The 15121-nt window shown below is 36.1% G+C and overlaps 1 protein-coding gene and 1 pseudogene across 5 annotated transcripts; one reads left to right on the forward strand and one right to left on the reverse strand.

Moving 5' to 3' along the window:
• The first annotated feature begins 7417 nt into the window (after nucleotides 1–7417).
• On the forward strand, nucleotides 7418–12277 carry LOC111023489 (nucleolar/coiled-body phosphoprotein). Of its 5 annotated transcripts, none has more exons than XM_088125576.1 (6): nucleotides 7418–8032; nucleotides 8406–8622; nucleotides 10120–10436; nucleotides 10553–10642; nucleotides 11411–11838; nucleotides 11922–12277. In XM_088125576.1, exons 2-6 carry the CDS (start codon nucleotides 8436–8438, stop codon nucleotides 12130–12132), a joined length of 1233 nt encoding a protein of 410 aa, XP_087981702.1. In that variant the 5' UTR covers nucleotides 7418–8032; nucleotides 8406–8435; the 3' UTR covers nucleotides 12133–12277. The 5 variants fall into 5 exon arrangements, with proteins under 5 accessions (XP_087981702.1, XP_087981703.1, XP_087981701.1 ...); XM_088125577.1 differs by having other exon boundaries at nucleotides 7418–8028; nucleotides 8409–8622; XM_088125575.1 differs by having other exon boundaries at nucleotides 7419–8032; nucleotides 8409–8622.
• On the reverse strand, nucleotides 12194–14688 carry LOC111023484 (pentatricopeptide repeat-containing protein At3g26782, mitochondrial pseudogene; annotated as a pseudogene).
• Nucleotides 14689–15121: the final 433 nt, after the last annotated feature.

Here is a 15121-nt window from a genome sequence, read left to right on the forward strand (position 1 = left end):
GCATTGAAGCTGCTTTAGAGTCTTGGGTGCCTCCATCTCGAGCACGGCCTTTATCTTCTCTGGGTTAGCCTCAATCCCACGGTTATTTACCATAAAACCAAGGAACTTTCCCGAGGAGACTCCAAAGGCACACTTGGTCGGATTGAGCTTCATTTGATACCTGCGTAGCACTCCAAAGGCTTCGGTCAGATCGGAAAGATGCGACTTTGACTGCTTGCTCTTGACAAGCATGTCGTCCACATACACTTCCATATTCCGACCGATCTGCTTGGCGAACATTTTGTTCACCATCCTTTGGTAGGTCGCACCTGCATTCTTTAGGCCAAAAGGCATCACCTTGTAGCAGTACAGACCTTGGTCTGTTATGAACGCGGTATGATCTTGGTCTGGCAAGTGCATTTTAATTTGGTTGTATCCGGATTAGGCATCCATGAAGGTGAGCAGCTCGTACCCGGCCGTTGCATCCATGAGCTGGTCGATCCTCGGAAGGGGGAAGCAATCTTTTAGGCATGCCTTATTTAGATTTGTAAAGTCCACGCACATCCTCCACTTCCCGTTGGATTTTTTAACTAATACAACGTTAGAGAGCCACTCAGGATACAAAATTTCTCGTATATATTCAGCTTTTAAGAGTTTGTTTACTTCCTCAACAATTACATCACTCCTCTCTTTATTTACATGTCTTCTTTTTTGCTTTACAGATCAGAATGATGGGTCTATGTTGAGGCGATGCACCATAATCTTTGGGTCGATGCCAGGCATGTCCTCGTGAGACCATGCGAAGACGTCCGAGTTAGACCTGAGGAAGTTGATCAGTTCTTCCCTGTCAGTGGCCCTCAGCTTGGTTCCTATGCTTACTTGTTTTTCATCGTGGGAGTTTTGAACTTCGGAGGGATTGGAGCCTCCAGGATGTCCGGGGTGAATGGCGATTCTCCCAAGTCGCCATCGTCGAACGAACATTCTTTCTTCTCGCACCTGGCCTTAAGCGCCTCGACCTGCTCATCGAACTTGTGCTTCATCAGGTCGAACTCTTTTCTAGTTATCACAGCTTCTGGCGTCAGAGGCTTGCATTTTGACTGAGCCTTTAGGTTCGAGTTCGAGAACTCTCGGGAGTAGGAAGGAGAGTCTTCCGGCTCCCGAGATGCTCTCTTCTTTTTTTCAGTTAAATGTTTTCTCAGATCGTTATCCCGCAAGCTGTAATCCACTCCTTCAACGTTGGGAATGGGCTCGCGGTCGCCAGGTTGGATGGATGGGGCTCCCTTTTCACCAGGTGTACCCGGGACCCTAGAGGGAGACGCAGTTCGGTTAGCACGCGTTGCCTCGGCGTACATTTCTTCCATTGTGCGCAACCGATGGCGCATATCATCCAAATAGCGCTGGAGAGTAGACAAAGCTTCAGGGTATGCTGCCTGGTTGGCCCTTTGGGAGGTTTTTCTCGAGGTCCCTCCTCGGCCTTTGTTGGCTTTTAAGGGTTTCGGGTGAGCAGGTGGTAGCTCTTGGTTCGCATGGCGGGCAGATCTGCGCAGCAGATCTCCCTCTTGCCCTACTCGGACCTGGTCCTCGACTATTCTTGCGTCGAGGTCTCGCTGAGTGCCATTATCAGCGTTCACACCCCCTCCGTTCTGTCGTATTAGCAGAGCTTGCCGGATGCACCATCGTTGCGTATATTTTCTAGATCGGGATGACTTAGGATGTCCGTCCCCACAGACGGCGCCAAATGTTTATGCAGGAATTTGCACAACGGTTCTTCAGGAACGAGCTCGAACCCGGTCTCCGGTTCCGACCTGAACACTAAAGTGGACCTGCATAAGAGGGTAAGCACTCTGACGCTCAAGTCAGTATAGATCGGACTCCTTATTTAGTTCGAGGTGAGATTCGATACCTGAGCGTGAAATGAAGTCCTCTATTTATAGGTGATGGATCTGACAGCACACACGACCGGCGATTACGTGTCTTTTCTCATATCGGACTTGTCGGGTTCCGAGCAGGTCGGACCCCAGTCAGGTCGAACCTTGGTGCCCATACATCTTTTATAACGGGCAAACTCGGTCACCTCGGCGAGGCCGAGGTGGACCTAAGCAATCCTTTCTATTTAGTTTCCCTAAAATACTAATAAGGGTCCTCCACGTGTCTTGGGTACGTTTACCCCCAAACAACGTAATTTAAAAAACAAAAAAAAATAGCTTTCAAAAATAGGTTTTTGTTTTTCAAAATTTGATTTTTTCTTCTAATACTCAACTTTTTTTTTCTTTCTCATATTTATCTCTAAAATATTTATTTCTCGCTCTAAAATTTTTTTATTTCTAAATTTCTCTCTACAAACTTTCTTTTTCTCTCTCTAAAATTTTCATATTTTAAATATTTATTATTATTTGTCTCTCTCCAAATTTTTATGTATTTTTTTTTCTAACAGACCAGTTTCATTTCTCTCTCTAAAAATTTAATATTTTTCCTAACTTTTTTCTCTCTAAAATTTCATCTTTTATAATTTTTCTTTCTCTTCATATTTTTTCCTTTGAAAATTATATTTTATTTTCTCGTTCAATTTTATTTCACTGTAACTTTTATTTATCTTTGTATTTATTTATTTTCTCTAAAAATTATATTTTGAATCTTGTTATTATCTCTAAATTTGTTTCCACTGTAATTTTTCTCTTTCTTTATAATTTTTTTTTCTTTAACATATCTTTTCCTCTCGACTTTATTTTTTTCTCTACAGTTTTCCTTTTTTTGTCTTTAATTTTTCTTTCAAGTTTTTTTCTAAATCTTTTTATTTATCTCTCTAAAATTTATCTTTCAAAAGTTTGTTTACATGTCTCTAAACTTGTATTTTCATGTCTTTACATTAGGGGGAAGACAAAAATTTCCGCCGGGTCCAATAAATAGGAAATGCATGTCCCGACCCCGTCCCCGTCCTCGATTCCATTTTTTAAATAATTAATATATATTTATTACACTTTTTTTATACTTAAATTCTAAAAATACTTAAAAACAATTATAAAACCGATAATTTTTCTTGAGAACATCTCTCGGACCCAAGAACGAGGTGGAGACGGAGGCTAAAAATTTTCATGAGTACGAGAATGGGGGAGAGCATCCTTACTCGCACCCACACCATTGTCATCTCTACCCTACATAAAATTTTCTCTCTTCAATTTTATAACTTTTTAAAAACAAAAAACAAAAAATGGTTATCAGACATATATAGTTTTTGTTTTTTAAAAACAGAAAACCAACAACCAAAAACTAAAAACAAGAAAAACCAAAAACCAAAAACTAAAATGGTTATCAAACGGGCTCTAAATAGTTGTCTATGTAAATTTGAATCTGGTATGTTCTCCCTAGCTTCAACTAATAATATTATTCATGCATATAAAATATAATTGAAAACACTATACATTAACATATCAATGATTTAAAATGATTCTATTAAAGAAACAAAAAGCTATAATAACGAACACAATAATAAAACTAAATTGAACTAATATTACGTGAAAATAACTCACTTATTCCAAATTAATCAAAAGTACACAAATATGTGGTGGGTTAGAATAGGAAACGAAGAACCCATGGTTCAAGAATCTAGTAGTGTTAGAGTTAGCACGACGATTGCTTAGATTCCTCCATTCGTGTTGTAACGTCTTGCTTTAGCTGGTGCATTGTTCGCTAAATATTTTATTTGTTGTAGTGGTTTTAGTTTTAATTTCTACCCGCTTAGAATCCCGTTAGTTAAAAGGACTAATTCAATTTGGGAATTAAATCGTCATGTCCCAAGTTCAAGTTCTAGAATTCAATTTTTCTTCTTAACCTTTAGTTTCCATTTAAATTTAGAAGATCTTTTAGTTAGATTCTCTCCCCAACTCGTTAGAGTGGATTATTGGATCTTTGTGGTGAATTTTAATTTTGGTTTTTATAATTTAATTTTCGAATTTTGAAAAAAGAATATTTTTTAGTTAAATTTTTTTTAGTACAACTTGACTTTCATCCGAAGTATATATCAATTACCATTGAAATGCTCATGTTGGTTTTTAGTTAAATGTTAAATCCCAAAGTTTTAGAAGTTTAATTTATGTTTTATATTTTATTCTTAGGGTTCAAACTTGAGTTAAAGATCTAATATCTTTGATGGGCTGTTTTAAAAATTTATTTTCACAAATGTTTGAGGTTTACAAATTTAGAGTTTTAGATTTGTGGGTTTAAAACTTTTCCCAAATACCAAACTTACCCTTATTTATGGCATTTATGTGTATTATAATTAGTTTTTATTTACATGTAAAAGATTTAATATTCCAAATTTGATTTTTTAAACATTATATTGTTGTGGGTCTCAAATCAATTATTCCTCATAATCCCCTAATTTACTCATTGATTAAAGAATGAAATTTATTACAAAAGATTTTTTCATTTCATTCCAATTCGTTGCTCAATTTCAATACATTTCAAATGTAATATTGATTCAATCTCACTAATATTTGGCTCAATCTCAATTTCAATACATTACAAAACTTATCGGTATGATGAGGTAAGATGATAATGGAGTACTGCAGCTTGATATATTTTCTTACTATTCATGCTTTATGGCTCTTCAACCATTATAATATAAACTTCCATTGAGATATAAAATATATTTGGCTATAACCTATAAGTGTTGAGTGCAATATGAAAAATTGATTCACCGAAATAAAGTTCAGATAAACTTATATATGAACTATAAAGTATATACGACTATATCCCAATACAATTAAAAAAAAAAGAAAATAACATACTAGCATATGCTCAAAAAACCGAATAGAATAGTATAATACTCCATATTGAAAAACTCTTCTTAACAACTTATATAAACTATATACCATTGTAACCAGGACCGGCTTAAGCTATAGGCGAATGAGGCGATCGCCTAAGGCCCCGATTTTAGAAGAGCCTCGTATTCTTCATATAATATATAATATATAATATATATACTATAATTTTGTCATCTATTTATTTTTAGTTTTTAATTATATATAAAAATAAAATTATAAAATAATATATTTTTCCTACATTTTTCTTATGATATTGAAAATAAAAGCTAACGATGTATATAACATTTTTGAAAATAGAAAAATCATAATCATAAATTTGTCATAAATTTCACTAAAGATTGACAACCCTTTCAAATTTGTAATCATTTCTTCACAATTTTCATTAAAGTTTCTTAAAAATCTCAACCACCTTAAAACTTTCCAAAGTTTAAGTTGAGACTTCCCATATTTCTTTATCTCTTTATCTATTTTTCTTTTTCACAAATAAAACTTTTCAACTTCTCCTAAAAAAAATTTCAAATAGATAGGTTAGACTCATTTTCACTTTTAACTCCCTCCCTCTTTCATGCTCTCTCAAGTCTATTTTTTTATCTTTGATTTTTTGGTGTCTCACAACTTCAAATGTGATTATCAATGATTAGAGTATAAATCAGACTTCTTATTTGTTCAAATCAATAATCTTGCAGCTTCAAAGTTTCAGGTTTTTTCATTCATTTTTTTTCAGTTTATTTTATTTTATTTTATATTGTTGATTGATTCAATACTTTAATATTTTTTTTTAGATTTGGTTATTTAGAATCTCCATGTATCTACACCAAAATATAAATCTGGATAGGGAAAGTTTGAGAAGAAAATAAATATAGAAAATCTGAAAATATTGATTCTAAATTAGTTGATTTATTGGTAGAAAAATATCTCATTAGAAAAAGATATTTAATTTTTCTAAAAGATGAAAATTATAGACAATTTTCTATTATTCATTATAGTAAAAAATTATTGGCAGAAAACAAATAGAAACTGGCTAGTTTAGATTTTGGTAACGTTTATAGTTTTTGCAATAGTTATTTGGTAGTAAATATAATACAAAATTAGGGAATGAAGGAGTTAAATATTGGAAAAATCTTAGTTCTTAGTTTAGAAATTATGAGTATAATAATGAAAACATATTTAATATGAATGACCGAAATGATTTACAATTTAGATTTAAAAAAAAACAATTTACAACAATATTCAAGAATTAATTAATAAAGAAAAAGATATTGAAAAAATATAAATATGAATTGTTGTTGTTGCTAAAATTCAGTTATAAGGCCTTCTTATAAAAGTTTTGTCTATGGAGCCTCTCGTGATTGTGAGTTATAAATTATATAAGACTATTATCGCGAAGGGTCTCTTTAGGGTTTGGAGTGGCCACCAAATGAGTGTGATTGATTGTCTATTTAAAAAAAACAGATTCTTGGTTTGGGAGTCCAAGTCCACTAAGCGTAGGGAGGGTGCTGGCACTCATCCTATTACTTTATTTGGTCCAAATAAAAGGGAAAAAAATGTTTTGATTGAAATGTTTATATTAATTTACACTTTTTTATAAGATATGAATTAACAGGTATGAGTGGGATGAAAACCTGTCATTGGAGTTTTCGAAATAATTCAATAATAAAAAATAAAAAGAAATCATGTTACACGTAGAGGCTCGAACTTTTATTGTGGTAAAACTTATTAAAAAAAGTCACTTTGAAACAAACTTGTTTAAAAATAAAATATTTAAAACAAACTTATTTAAAACAAACTATTATTGTTGTTCGTCGGGATCGTAGACCTTTGCGCCGGACTACAAGTTGTCGAAGCTTGTAGGGGCCGGGGGACGTGTGCTGTCAGAGTCTTGTCGTCGGAGGTCGCCGGGCCTACCTACCGATGCCGTGGGGTCGCCGGTGTGGTTGAAGAAGAATAGAAAATGGTGGTGGTAATAAATAAATAAATAAATATAGGAGGAGATGGTGAAGGAAGAAGGGGAAGATGATGGTGGTGAAAAAGAAGTGAATGAGATTTTTTTCCAATTGTCTGTCTCCGTGTCTCCGTGCATGATGTGCTTTCAGTCCTCTCTTAAATACCATTTTTTTTACGAACAAAAAGTCAAACCAAACGAAAAACAGTTTTTTTAAAATAAAATAAAATAAAATCTTAATAATAATAATAATAATAATATCAGATTCTTTCTAAAACAAAATTTATTTTTGTTAAAATTTAATTAAAACTTTACCTTAAAACTTATATGTAATTAAATAAAACTTAATTAAATAAATAATATTTTTTTTTAAAAACAAGTCAGCCCAAATACGATAAGTAAATTAAGCCAACCAAAAAATTAACCTCAATAAGCAAACATCAATCTTACCATAGCCCAACACAAGATATAAATATTTTAATTTTGTGGAACGAAAATGAAATAATGGAGAAAAGAATTAATTTCATGGTGAAATTCACATATAAAAAAAATATAATGGTGAAATGCTAATGGTTCCATTTTTTTTTTTTTTTTTACAAAAGTGTAATTTTAAAAGAAACCATTAATGTACAAATCTCTGGAATTAATCTAAGGAGATGAGAAATTTTAGGAAGGAAGCCCAAGACTTCCTTAAAAAAAAAGGAATTTATCTTTAATTTGAGAAAATCCTGAGTACCTCTTTTGTTCCCTTCCTCTTCCCTCAGCCGCCAGCCCACCTCTATTTTCATTCGGCCTTCCCTCCTCCGGCGACCCCCTGCAGTAGCGTGTCTTCGAGCATCCTCAACGGCGACGTGAACAGCCCCTGAAGTATCGGCGACCGGCGATCCTGCAGCTTCCCCGCGGCGGCGCGACCTCTTCTCCGGCGTCGTCTGCAACGGATCTGACGAACCAACGGCGGTGCGACTCTCCACGAACGGCGTTGCTCTTCCCTCTGCACAAACTCAGCATCTCCGGTGGTTTCCCCTCCGGCGACACAATCTGCGACCACAGAGCCTAGAGCCGCGACAGCTGCGACGATCTGCAGGGGACTCTCTTCTCAACGTGAACAGTTGCCTTCTGGTGACAATCACGCTGTCTCACACCCAAACAAAGTCAAATTCGTGATAGCCACTCCTTCTCGGCGTCGGACCAGCAAGCATTTGGACCCCTTGGAACTCGATTATGCAGTGTCAGGCTCCTTCGACACTTATGCGGACTTAGCCCAAGCGGTTTCAGGGAGTTTCAGTAGGTAACGACTTTCTTAAACTCGCTTTTAAATTTGATTAAGGTGTTTTGAATTGATTCCTAACCCCAAATTCATGTGTTTTGTATTAGAAACTTCTGGCAAAGCTTATGAGCTTTAGGACACCATTGTGCAAGTAGTCCTTACTTGGGGATGTTTGTTCTATTCTTGATGTGAAATTTTGCTTATTTACTTGTTTGCTTGTTTACTTGTTTGCTTGCTTGGTTATGTATTATTAACGTTGGATATTGTGCTTCTGAATATTTATCTAAAGTATTGATTCTGGATATATATGTGTCGTAAATGGATATGTTGGATGTAATCCTGTTTGGCTATTTTGAGGTTCTTGATGTGCTTTTGTTCGATGTATTTATGGAAGAAGACTAGAGTTTTGCTGCGAGCGGGCGAGATGGCCGAAAATCTCTTCGAAGGCCTTCCACCACCGTTTTCGGTAAACCCTTCGCCGGCTTCACGTTCAGAGACTCAACAACCAGAAGCAGCGACCAATCGGCCCTCCGATGCCGCTTCTTCGCCGGTGCCGATCATCAAAAGCGCCCTCAAACGCCCCAAGACTTCCCAACAACCCAACACCGAAGGTTTTCTGTTCTCTTCTCCTGAATAAGCTCCGATTTGTGTGTTGTGTTTCATTTTGGTTCTAGTTTTTTAAGGCTTTGTTTGGTTTTCCTATTTCTTCTTAGGAGTTTTTCTTTTCGTTTGTGCCCCTTTGAGCTTCACTTACAACACAATTCAATAGAACTTGATTCTTCTTCTGGGTTCTCGGATCTCAGTTTTGGTTATTTAAAAAAAAGGAAAGAAGGAATAAGAATTGGGGATATGAAAAGGAATGGATAAAAGGTGAGTTGCAAGAATTTCTTAGTTAGAATTCTCGTCTGATTTTTCATCTGGTCTTGGACATGGTTATAATGTTGAATTCTTGGTTAAATTTAAAATTTATAGTTACAGACTTTGATGGTTATGCTTATGAAATGCATAAACTTCAAAAAGTTCCAATTACGTTCTTGAATTTAGAATGAATTTTGACTCTATGTAGTGTCTATCAGGCTTTGTTTCTTTAGATGTTTTGGGATTGTTTGGGCCCATCCTAGAGATTGTAGGGCAATGATGGAGGAAGTATTGTTATTCCCCCCGTTTCGAGACAAAGGACGTTTTATTTGGCAAACGTGTTTTCTGGCTACTCTATGGGGTATTTGGCAAGAGAGAAATAATAGAATTTTTAGGGGGGTGGAGAGATCTGTGGATTATGTGTGGGATCTTGATAGATTTAACACTTCTCTATAGGGATCGGTCACTAAGGCTTTTTGTAATTATCAGTTAGGAGTCATTCTTTTGGATTGAAGCCCATTTCTTTAGGGGTTTCCTTTTGCTGGGCTGTTTTTTTGTATGCCCTCCTTTTGTAGTCTTTATTCATTTATCTCAATGAAAGTGCAGTTTCTTATAAAAAAAAAATATTTTTAACTAAATAATGATATGTCAAGTCTATTGGGAAAAGTAGGTTTTGATACGATGTGGTAAAAAAAATTAGAGTGTCGTAGTTAATAGAAGGGATTTGATACATACAAGTATGTTGCATGCATCACTTTTTTTTTTATTTTTTTTATTTTTTTTATAACTTGGAGTCAGAGCTTTGCTCTCCTGTACCAAGGGCACAAGCGATTTTGGTATTAAGTTCACTGGAAACCTTTAAGCTGGCATGACCAAGAGACCGCAAGCCCTTGCCAACCAGACTGCTTCTAGGGGGCTATGTTGAATGCATCACTTGTTTCGTTCAGTTTTTTGCTTATTTATGTTATTTGTCTATGATGTTGATTAAATAGTTGAAGTTTTTTCAATAGACATACCATGTCATAATTTATTTAATGGTGTTAACAACAAGAACTACCTAGAGAATCACATTTATTTAATGGTGTTAACAACAAGAACTACCTAGAGAATCACAATTCAAAGTATAGAGACATGATTCGAAACTTTTTAAGTTTAGGAACTAAACAGACACCATTTATAGTTCAACCTAAACTTTATATGTTTTTGTAATACCTTTGGTAGAAGCTCAAATATGGACCTTGGTTTTTCAGCTGCAGCACTGGCACAGGAACCAGCACCACCAGGAAAACGCTTAAGGTTCAAAACGACAACAGATGCCTCAGAGACCCAAGTTCTAGAGGCTATGCAGAAGATAGCTTCGCACATCAAGAACCCCACCAAGTTCAGTAAGGCTGCAAAACTTGCCATACAGCTCATTCAGGCAGGAAGTGTGAAGCCAGCAACCAGCGATCGTTTCTTTTCCATACTTGGAGCTGCCATGTCCATGTCTTCATCCACTCCTTGTACAGATCCTTCGGTACGGGGAGATTATCATGCATTGTTCTCAGCTGCACAATCTGCAGTGGAGGTATGATTATCATATTTTAGGTTTTACAGTTGATTTAATGATATTTTCTGAGTCTGTTTACTCTCTCTAAATGGAATTTCAATTTCCTAACAATTTTTTCTTATTTTAATTTTCAGTGCCTTAACAGAAAGCAGAAGAACCAGTTGTCGACATGGACCATTCAGACTGTGTTGGCAAATGATTTGTTGACAGATGACAGCTTTGTGGTATGATATTTTTATGAATGGTTTTGAGTTCAAATTTCTGAAATTGTGGATAAATTTGCATATACATATGGATTGTATTTGTTTTGATTCATTCATATGGTTCCTTAATTGCACTATTACAGGCTGATTTAACATATTGGAGACTGCAGTTTTCTCAAAAAAAAAAAAAATTTCTTTGAAAAATCTGTGAATGGGTTCTTTGGTTTCAACCTTTTGAGTTGGAAACTATGCTCCATACCTTGTAAATGTTGAAGTTTAAGTATAGATTTTCAACAATTGCACTCATTTTATTATTCCCCATACTCTAATCAATACCACTGCTTCTTTGATGTGATTGATGCTGTAAAAGAATGATTTTGGAATTTTTTGAATAACAATTTTGTTTTTTGTTTCCTGTTTTTTGTTTTTTTTTTTTTTTTGTTTTTGCTTTATTATTATTGTTTTTTAAATTAAGCTTATAAAACCTGCATATACTTGTTTGTTTTTCACTTTAAGAACACTTCTGAAATGTTAGCTAAATTCCAAAAGCCAAAAACAGGTGTCTGGAAATTACTTTTTAAGTTGATTTTAAAAGCGGTTTTGAAAATAGATTAGAGAACACGGAGAAATGTTATTAAATAAGCATTATTTAACAGGCCCTTTGTTATGAACTTATTATATGTATTACTGGTTGTAGTTTTCCTTGTTTGTTATTTTTACCATTGTACTTATTTTGATTCTTGGAACATCAATTTTAATTTTTCATGCTTGGGTTTATGAACCTTGTAGTTTTCAAAGACAGCTGGACAAATAAAAGAAGCCATTTCTAATCTTCCAGTTGCAACCAAGGATGATGACATTGAGGAAGCTGAAGCACTTAAAGCTCATGAAGAAAACACAGATGATGAACATCAGAAAAAGCAGTCTGCTGCTCCAGCTGAAGAGAGAGTTAACCAGGAAGAATCCGATCCATTTGGACTCGATGCTTTTTTGCCCGGTTCGCTGAAGAAAGGTGAAAAGGCAAAAGGGAAAAGTGATGTGGCATCCAAGACTAGAAAGGATGAAGAATTAGAGACCAAGAGTTTTCTCAAAGCACAAAGAGAAGCCTTAATTAGCTGTTTAGAAATTGCTGCTCATCGTTATAAAATTCCATGGTACAGATCTGCACTAATTACTTTGTTAATGAGAGTTTCTGGCTCGTCTTCTACAACTAGAATGTGAGATTAATTTATAATTCCTCTCCCAGGTGCCAAACTGTCATTGATATCTTAGTGAAACATGCGTTTGATAATGTTACAAGGTTCACATCACAGCAACGCGATGCGATCGGGAAATTGTGGGCTTCAGTGAGGGAACAACAAAATCATAGGAAACAAGGAAAGTCAGTCTCGGGTAAACTTGATGTAAATGGATTTGAATGGCTGCAACAGAAATATGCCAGTGAGAAGATCAGCATTCGGCACTCTGTTGGAGCAAGTGGCGATCGAAAAGCACAACAGTGGCTTGGTTGACAAGTCGAACTTTCCTCAAATCAAGGTTTTCTGATTTACTTTCCTTGATGTTTCTTCTGACATAAAAATGTGCCTAGATTGTATTGCTGAAATTTGTATGTACATGTATTTAGTTAAATGACCACGATTTGGAATCTTATCTTTACCAATAGCCAAGACAAGAACAATATCCTTCACTAAAGTGGTGAAATCGGTTTCGGTCCCTGACTATTATTGTCCGTCCATAGATTTTCGATAATAGCTTCGTTGCAGTGTGGCAATCATTACAGATCCTCAGATTCTTAACAATTCGGATGGGTGTACCGGGAGCTGTACTTATGAGTCCAAATGCCATGGCCAGTTTCTCACTATGATAATTGAGTGCAGATTCCTTCTCTTCCTCTTCTACATTTAACAAAACGACAGACGTGTCCGGTTCGTATCCTGCCTCTTTCAATTTCATGCACATTTCACCCACCATTTCATAGACTTTTCTTGTTTTTGTACATTTCTTATCACCAGATTTGAAGTGGTGAACTGAACCGTTTACTTCAATCCAGCTGAGTCCTGGTTCTTTCTTCATCCCTAAATTGTTCATTTTTTCTCTAATGCTTGTTACATCAGTCCATCTCTTTGCTGATGCATAGATGTTTGATCTAAGAACACTGTATCCACAGTTTTGTGGGTCCAATTCAAGAAGATTTCTTGCAGCCACCTCCCCCAAGGCCAGATTCTTATGTAGCTTGCATGCAGCAAGCAGAGCGCCCCATATAACTGTGTTTGGCTTCATGGGCATGTTTTGTATGATGGTGTGAGCTTCGGTGAGATATCCAGCTCGACCGAGAAGATCCACCAAGCATCCGTAGTGCTCGAGCTTTGGAACAACTCCATAGCAATGAACCATTCTGCTGAAATGCTTCTTGCCTTCTGCTACCATTCCAGAATGACTACAAGCATGAAAAAGGGAAATGAATGTGATATCATTTGGTTCAACACCATGGCTCTCCATTTCTGAAAAGAGCTCTAAAGCTTCTTTTCCTCTACCATGCATTGAGAATCCTGCAATCATGGCATTCCACATGCTGATATCTCGTTGTGCGTCTTCATCGAACAAGCTACGTGCAATTTTTAGGTCTCCACATTTGGCATACATGTCGATAAGAGCTGTTTTTAGAATGATATCGACTTCAAGGCCATGACGGTGTATGTAGGCATGAGTCCACTTGCCATAGTCAAGGGCTCCGGCTTCTGCACATAAAGAAAGAAGACTAACCATTGTCACCTTGTTTGGTTTCACTTTGTTGCTCAACATCTCGAAGAAGAGGTCGAAAGCTTGATCGATGCAACTCACTTGTGCATAAGCTGATATCAAAGCACTCCAAACCTTGACATCTTTTTCATCAACGCCATCAAACAGAGCTCTGGCATGTCTGACTTGCCTGCACTTCCCATACATATTAATGAGGGCAGTGGCCAAAGCAAGAGACATCTCAAAGCCATTTCTTAGTAGATGGGCATGAAGCCATTTGCCTAAATCCAGAGCTCCCACAAAACCACACTCTGAAATCAAACCGAGGAATGTAATCTCATTAGGAAAGACTTCTTCTTCCCGCATTCTTTTGAAATTCTTTGCCCCTTCTTCTATCTCGTGACAGTGAATGCAACTCGCTATCATGGCCGTCCAAGAAACAACACTTTTTCGAGATAACCCGTCAAAAAGCCTCTGTGCTGAGGCCAAACATTCACATTTGCCATACATATCAATCAATGCAGTTCTCATAGGAACTTCCATTTCCTTGTCACTTACATTTCTTATGATATAACCATGCATTGCCTTCCCCGACTTCATATCCGAGAGCTCCCCGAAAACATCGATCATGCTAATCATGGCAACATCGCTAAGCTTCACTCCCACAATATGCATCTCTCGTACAAGTCTAAAAGCTTCCCCGTACAATTTGCTCCGCACATAGCACCTGAGCATTGTACTCCAGGACACAGCATCTCTGTGAGGTATTTTATCAAACACCAAGCGAGCAGAAATCAAGCTTCCACATCTCTCGTACATGTTCATCAAAGCATTGCATACAAAAACACATTCACCGAATCCACTCTTAATCGCGAAACCGTGCAGTTCCTTCCCCAAAGTCCGACAGGAAGCTTGGGCACATGCTTTGAGAAGCGAAGGAACGATGAAATTATCAAGTCGGGTATCGCTATCGGTTCGACGCAGGTGGAGGTACAAGTGGAAAGCAAGATGTGGGAATTGGTTGGAGGTGTAAGAGGAAATGAGGAAATTGAACTTTGCTTCGGGGCTCAAGTTTCCGCCATGGAATTGGGTTTTGATGAAACGGGCATGGAGTTGGTGGGTCTGTTCCAGATTCAGCTGCCTTCGGAGGAGAGAGGGGGAGGAGAGAGATTGAGGAGAGAGAATCAATCGATCCATTTACCATCTCTATCTGTAGAACAGAGCCATTGGCCTTCTCTCATTCACCGAAATATCTTCTATTTCCACATCAATAACCCACTAAAGTTTAAATAAAATCAAACAGTTATTATTTAACCAATTTTTGATCTATCTATTTATTATTTTTTTAAGTACAATATATAGTGGTTGAGATTTGAATTCATGACATTTTAGTGTTTGGAGATAGGCGTCTTAACCAATTAAGTTATATTCAGATTGATAATTTTTTTTTATTTGTCAATTAAACAAATACATAAATTATATCCAATCTCTAATGACGAGTTTGGTTGATGATTTGAAAAAAAAATCTAAAGATAATTTAAGAAAATACAAAGTTGTATTCCATGCCTTAAGTGTTATATGTGTTTGGTACCATATTTCAATTTTAAAAAATGGATTTAGTAATATATTTGTAAACAAATGGTAGTTACTAACTAAATATTTAGTTCAATGTAAAATAATACTAATTAATTAATTAATATGTATGTATGTTACAAATTTGGTAGAATTGCTATTTTACAATATTATGTAATTTATAGTATA

Source organism: Momordica charantia, assembly GCF_013281855.1.
Source record: "Momordica charantia cultivar OHB3-1 chromosome 6 unlocalized genomic scaffold, Mcharantia_2.0 BLBB01000006.1, whole genome shotgun sequence".
Taxonomy (NCBI): domain Eukaryota; kingdom Viridiplantae; phylum Streptophyta; class Magnoliopsida; order Cucurbitales; family Cucurbitaceae; genus Momordica; species Momordica charantia.